Source organism: Engraulis encrasicolus, chromosome 22 (genome assembly GCF_034702125.1).
Source record: "Engraulis encrasicolus isolate BLACKSEA-1 chromosome 22, IST_EnEncr_1.0, whole genome shotgun sequence".
Taxonomy (NCBI): Eukaryota; Metazoa; Chordata; class Actinopteri; order Clupeiformes; family Engraulidae; genus Engraulis; species Engraulis encrasicolus.
This window is the reverse complement of record NC_085878.1, coordinates 22,965,002-22,971,001: the sequence shown is the minus strand read 5'-3', so window position 1 is coordinate 22,971,001 and position 6,000 is coordinate 22,965,002. Positions and strand designations below refer to the sequence as shown.

At 45.1% G+C, this 6,000-nt stretch overlaps 1 protein-coding gene across 2 annotated transcripts in view; it reads right to left on the bottom strand.

Moving 5' to 3' along the window:
• The window catches only part of adamtsl3 (ADAMTS-like 3), a 182,801-nt gene that overhangs the window by 94,694 nt on the left and 82,107 nt on the right, over positions 1-6,000 (bottom strand). For both annotated transcript variants that reach the window (XM_063188098.1, XM_063188100.1), the window contains exons 5-6: positions 4,244-4,289; positions 2,659-2,895 (exon numbers count right to left, since the gene is read on the bottom strand). In XM_063188098.1, the coding sequence (XP_063044168.1) occupies positions 2,659-2,895; positions 4,244-4,289 (283 nt within the window). The remainder of the gene's footprint in view (positions 1-2,658; positions 2,896-4,243; positions 4,290-6,000) is intronic.

The following is a 6,000-nucleotide window of genomic DNA, read 5'->3' as shown; positions in this document are numbered from 1 at the left end:
TTTTTAAAACAGTCGAGGGGATAGGGACTTTTTTTAATAAGTCCACAAAGCGCACTCATTTGCTTGATGATGTTGTGAAGCGTCGTTTACCAAGAGCAGCGCCCACAAGATGGAGTTCAAATTCCAGACTTGTGCAAACCATCAGCACGTACCAATCTGACCTGCTCGAGGTGTTCCGCATCATCACCGATGACCAAGACGGCTGGGATAACGAAACCGTAATCATGGCCTCAGGATATGAGCGGTGGATGTCAAAACCAATCAACGTGCTTCCCTGATGATGCTGTTTGATTTCATCTTCAACGAAACGGATGCACTTTTCAATGTGCTACAAAACAAGGCAATGGACATTGGATTTTGTTGTTCACGGATCAAGGACACACTTAAGGCTGTGGAACGAAAGACCCAGGAGTTCGAGCGTTTTTACGAGTTGTTCGAGCAGAAATGCTCCTCACTTGACCTGACTGATAGCGGTCGAAGTCAGCTGTCTGCCAGAGATGAGCGCAAACGATTGTTCGGAAACGTTCTGGACAATGTTACAGCTCAGCTGAAAGCTCGGTTTGGAAATTTTGGTGATCTTGCTTTCCTTGCGTTGGTGGATTGCTCAAAATTTAATGAAATGGCCGAATATTTTGATGACACCAAACTGCAGAGCTTGTCAAATTACGCCAAGTTCTTTGATCTCGTCAGACTGAAGGCTGATCTTGTGGGACTGTACCGTTCCCAAGCAGTACGGGATGAATGCCAAACCCCCGCACAACTTCTCAGTTTTTTGGCCAAGAACAAACTGATGGAGGCTGTCCCTGAGGCTTTCAAATTGCTCCAACTGGTCCTCACCATACCAGCCACAACGGTCTCCGTGGAGAGGTCCTTTTCTACTCTGAAAAGAGTAAAAACTTACAGCCGAAACCGCACTGGTCAAGGACGCCTTTCATCCCTGGCTACGATCACCATTGAGAAGGACAGGCTTCTGAGACTAAGAAAAGACAAGGACTTCTATGAAAAAGTCACGGATGTCTTCATCCAGAAGGAATGGCGCATGGTCCTGGTGTATAAATAAAGTAAAGGTAAGACCAGTGTTTCTATCCTATGTGTGTGAGACCAGTAGGGAGAGAGAGTGAGCATCCGCCGTGATGCGTGGTTTATGTGAGACTGTGTTCTGAATCCTGCTGTGTGTGTGTGTGTGTGTGTGTGTGTGTGTGTGTGTGTCTTTGAGCATCCGCCGTGATACTCTTCTGTTTGTCTGTTTTGGGTGCTGTGTGGTTTAGCCTATGTGAGACCACTGTTAGAATCCTAGAATCCACTGTGTGTGTGTGTGTGTGTGTGTGTGTGTGTGTGTGTGTGTGTGTGTGTGTGTGTGTGTGTGTGTGTGTGTGTGTGTGTGTGTGTTTGAGCGTCCGCCGTGATGCTCTCCTGTTTGTCCCCCTGGGTGCTGTATGGTTTATGTGAGACCACTGTTTGAATCCTGTGTGTGTGTGTGTGTGTGTGTGTGTGTGTGTGTGTGTGTGTGTGTGTGTGTGTGTGTGTGTGTGTGTGTGTGTGTTTGAGCATCCGCCGTGATGTTCTCCTGTTTGTCCCCCTGGGTGCTGTATGGTTTATGTGAGACCACTGTTTGAATCCTCAGTGTGTGTGTGTGTGTGTGTGTGTGTGTGTGTGAGTGAGAGAGAGAGAGATCCAATTGCATTTTCTCTGCGGAAATGCAGTATGGTAAAATATGTAGGCCTACCTTATGTTAAGAAAGCTGCTATGACCTATGAAACGTATCGGTAGGCCTATAGGGCAAATATTTATTTGAAAATCTGATATCGAAAAAGTCAGTGCCTCACCAGCCATAAATCCCACTGCACGTTACTGTATCTAAATGAGCACGGGGTGACATTGGAGAGGAGAGGAGAGGAGAGGAGAGGAGAGGAGAGGAGAGGAGAGGAGAGGAGAGGAGAGGAGAGACCAGTCTTCTATGCAATAAAAGAGAAGAGAAGAGAAGAGAAGAGAAGAGAAGAGAAGAGAAGAGAAGAGAAGAGAAGAGAAGAGAAGAGAAGAGAAGAGAAGAGAAGAGAAGAGAAGAGAAGAGAAGAGAAGAGAAGAGAGAGTCGTCTGGTGTGCAGGAGTGTTGGCAGGGCCGTGACATTCATTCCTCGGCAGCAGGAGTATTAGTAGCATCAGCAACATCTGCAGGGGCTGCGTCCAGCTTCCTCCACTAAATATAGGCTTCTCCACTAGTCCCTGGACGGATGACAGGGACGGCAGGAATGTTTCATTCTTATTATTTCATTATCTTCCAATTTTTACTTACCCGGTTTCTCTCTGCTCCCAGACAGAAAAGGTGCTTCCTACTGGCAAATTGCTAGACAGTGTCCAAGAATAACATCTTGAATAGAAAGGTAGATGGTGGTGGTGGAGGGTGAAGGTGGAGAAGGGGGTGGGAATTAGGAATGGGTGTAGTTAATCAACTAATTGATGATTCCTCATTAAGAATTTCATTCTCTACATTCATTATCATCGACAAACTTGTGGGAAAAGTTTGGAGCATACCCCTTCCTCTTCCAACATCACTGTGCACAAGTGCACAAAGCAAGGTGAACTGATTCCATTTTGAAAAGACTAAGTTTTCAACAACAGTTATAATAATAATATAAGAAAAGGAAGCACTGCTATTACCTGACAGATACCACTGATGCACATGTCCAGTGAGTCCGTGCGGCAGCGAGTGCCATCCAAGACCTTGGGTGCCAGCTCCAGTACCAGGCTACGACCACGTGCTTGGCACTTGAGGGCACAGGGGGACACCGGGTCGTTCCGGACGGGCACCCATTCATGGGTCTGACCCTGGTACCGGATGTCGTTGTGAGCCGAACACTGCTGGGCTCGGAAGTCCCCTGACTCTTTTGGGCAGTCCTGTGAGAGCAGAGATAGATAGAGAGAGATAGTTACACACAGGGAGGGAGCGAGGGAGAGAGAGAGAGAGAGAGAGAGAGAGAGAGAGAGAGAGAGAGAGAGAGAGAGAGAGAGAGAGAGAGAGAGAGAGAGAGAGAGAGAGAGAGAGAGAGAGAGAGAAAGAGAGAGAAGATAAGATGAGATGAGATGAGATGAGATGAGATGAGATGAGATGAGATGAGATGAGATGAGATGAGATGAGATGAGATGAGATGAGATGAGATGAGAGAAAGAAAGAAACAAATTCAAAGACAAAGACATGGGGGGCAATGATCCATAAGAGTCCATCTACCATCTCAAAGCAGCCATGAAAACCTCCCTGTCTACACAGATGAGTCATCTGGGGCCATGTTACTAACTATCCGAAGACTCCAGAAGAACGGCTGCCACTCAAAGTCTTGGCCAGGCATCTGAATATCACACAGATGGCAATCTCAATCAGCTGCTGCTTTGGCTACTGCGCCGGAGGCCTTTCAACTCTTGCCTATAATCAATGGGACAGTAATCAAGCTCCATGCTCACCACATGCCAGTTTGAGGAAGCTTGAGTGTCCCAGATTGAGACAAGGCAAGAAAACCAGCGTGGTAGACCAACTCATTATCCACACGTGACCTGAAGAAGGCCGGCAGGCCGAAACGTTGTCACATTAAAAAACTGTTTATTTTAACTTGTGAGTGTGCGGCACCTCTCTCCTTCTACAAGACCAACTCATTATGACATACTCTATCTTCATATCTGAGTCAATCATAGAGTAAACAGAGATTGGCTTGCCTCGAAAAACCTCATCAATGCCAATTTAGAAAGGGCAGGCTAGTTGGGTGGTTGGGCAGGGGGTGCTTGTGTCTCTGCCTTGCATAGAATCAAGAGCTCTCTTTGACTTAGGTTGTGTTATAAATATTGTGCTGGGAAGCGTTCCCACACACTTTGATGGAAATCATGCTTGTTCTAGTACAATAAAACCAGATGAAACCACTTCAAATGATACAAAACACATCTCCCTTCCATTAAAATAGCACAAGAGTGACAGCAGATCTCTTGCTCCTAAAAATAAGGCCCCGAGTAAATATAATACGCTATACAATGAGGTATGACATTAGTGAGACAAATTTCCCCTCTCTGTCCATTTATAGGACGGGCAAATGGTGCAGATTTGCCACATGGTAACCCGCAGCATTATAAAAATAGCCTTGGGGAAATGGAAAGCTGTTCCTCTCATCATGGCCTTCATTGTAGTAGAAAATGAGACTCAACTATTACAACACATACCCAGACAGTTCAGGGCATCTGATAAAAGTTTTGCTGGACTTACCATATTACTGCACGTGCGGTACCGGATATTTCTGCCATCACAGTTTCTGTAATAAAGGAAAAGACAAAAGATTGTCAGTTCACAAAAGTCCACAGCAGTCTGTCTTCAGTGCCCTATACTCTACGTGTAGTCTCTTTGTGCAGATGGGGCCACCTGTGGGCCCGTTCATACATTGCTGGAAAGACTCAAATACATAACAACACCATTACAATGACATTACAGAGAGCCTTAGTATAAGTAATAGATCAAGACATGGTTATGACAGTTGTGAGGACAATATAAGATTAAAACATACTATAGGGTCCGCACAAAGGCGTTAAATGCTCTTAGGACTTTTTTTACACATGGTTAAGGGAAATTGGTCTCAGTTTCACCCATCTGTACATTAGAGAAATTTTTGTGGCACACAGCGAGCACACATTGAGGTCAACCAGACATTGACATGGAGCAATGTGCTCCCTGCGTTGCCTGGGGAGCAATGTGGGGCTAGGTGTTTTGTTCAATGGCATTTCAGCCATGCTCCGCTGGGAAAACAGGGAAATCTTTTTAGTATCAAGGCCATAGCTCTAACAAGTAGATCACAACTGTTGCTGGTCACTTCACTTCTTAACACAGATTAATGAAAGGTTGACAAAGTTTATTACTTGAATTTAACTTCCATCAGATCTCAGACTTTTCCCCTTTATTCTGTCTGTCCTTCAGCCACTTGATGACTGGTCTACTTGTTTACTGCTATATGCAAAGATTGATGGCCAGCAAATATCCCTGACAGCAAACAGAAACACACACGCATGCACGCACAAAAACACGCTCTCACGCTCTCTCTCTCTCTCTCTCTTTGCCAAAGGATGCTTAACTGTGTGCTGTGCATTTAAGAACAAAAACATCCCTTTAAGCACTCAAGCGCGGCAATGAAAACAACTGCACACAGTTGCCTAAAGGATCAACCATTTGGTGAGTAAACACTATAATTTTGCATTCAATTACGATATGGGAATAGGACGCAGCAGTAAACACTATCACTTCCAGATCTTTCCGTAGCCAAGAGAGGCCAATCAATGACCTGAAACATGACAATCCACTAACAGGCCTTTCAATGCTGCCCATCTGAGGGGCTATGAGTATAGATAGCCATGGATAGGCGTTCAAGCCTCATTCTCTGATAATTGCACAGGAAATTAGATGTGTCTTGCCATGATATAACGATGTGATCTCATTTCGAGGGCTACTTATGACTACTTGACACTTGCAGCATTCCTCCTATGGGGACGTGTAACCATATTGTGCAACAATGGTCACTGTCCAGCGCATGTTTTATGAGTGCTCAGTTCTCAGAGACCGACAGATATATTGATTTTCTTTATGTTAATGGAATAGAGGAGTGTGTGTGTGTGTGTGTGTGTGTGTGTGTGTGTGTGTGTGTGTGTGTGTGTGTGTGTGTGTGTGTGTGTGTGTGTGTGTGTGTGTGTGTGTGTGTGTGTGTGTGTGTGTGTGTGTGTGCGTGCGTGCGTGCGTGTGTGTGTGTGTAAATGCTGCCCATCTGAGGGGCTATGAGTATAGATAGCCATGGATAGGCGTTCAACCCTCATTCTCTGATAAATACACAGGAAATTAGATAATGTCTTGCCATGATATAACAATGTGATATCATCTCAAGGGCTACTTATGACTACTTGACACTTGCAGCAATCATATACCCAGCATAAATACAAATACAGTATGACTTCATTGTTGATATGAACTTGTAACGGACTGCC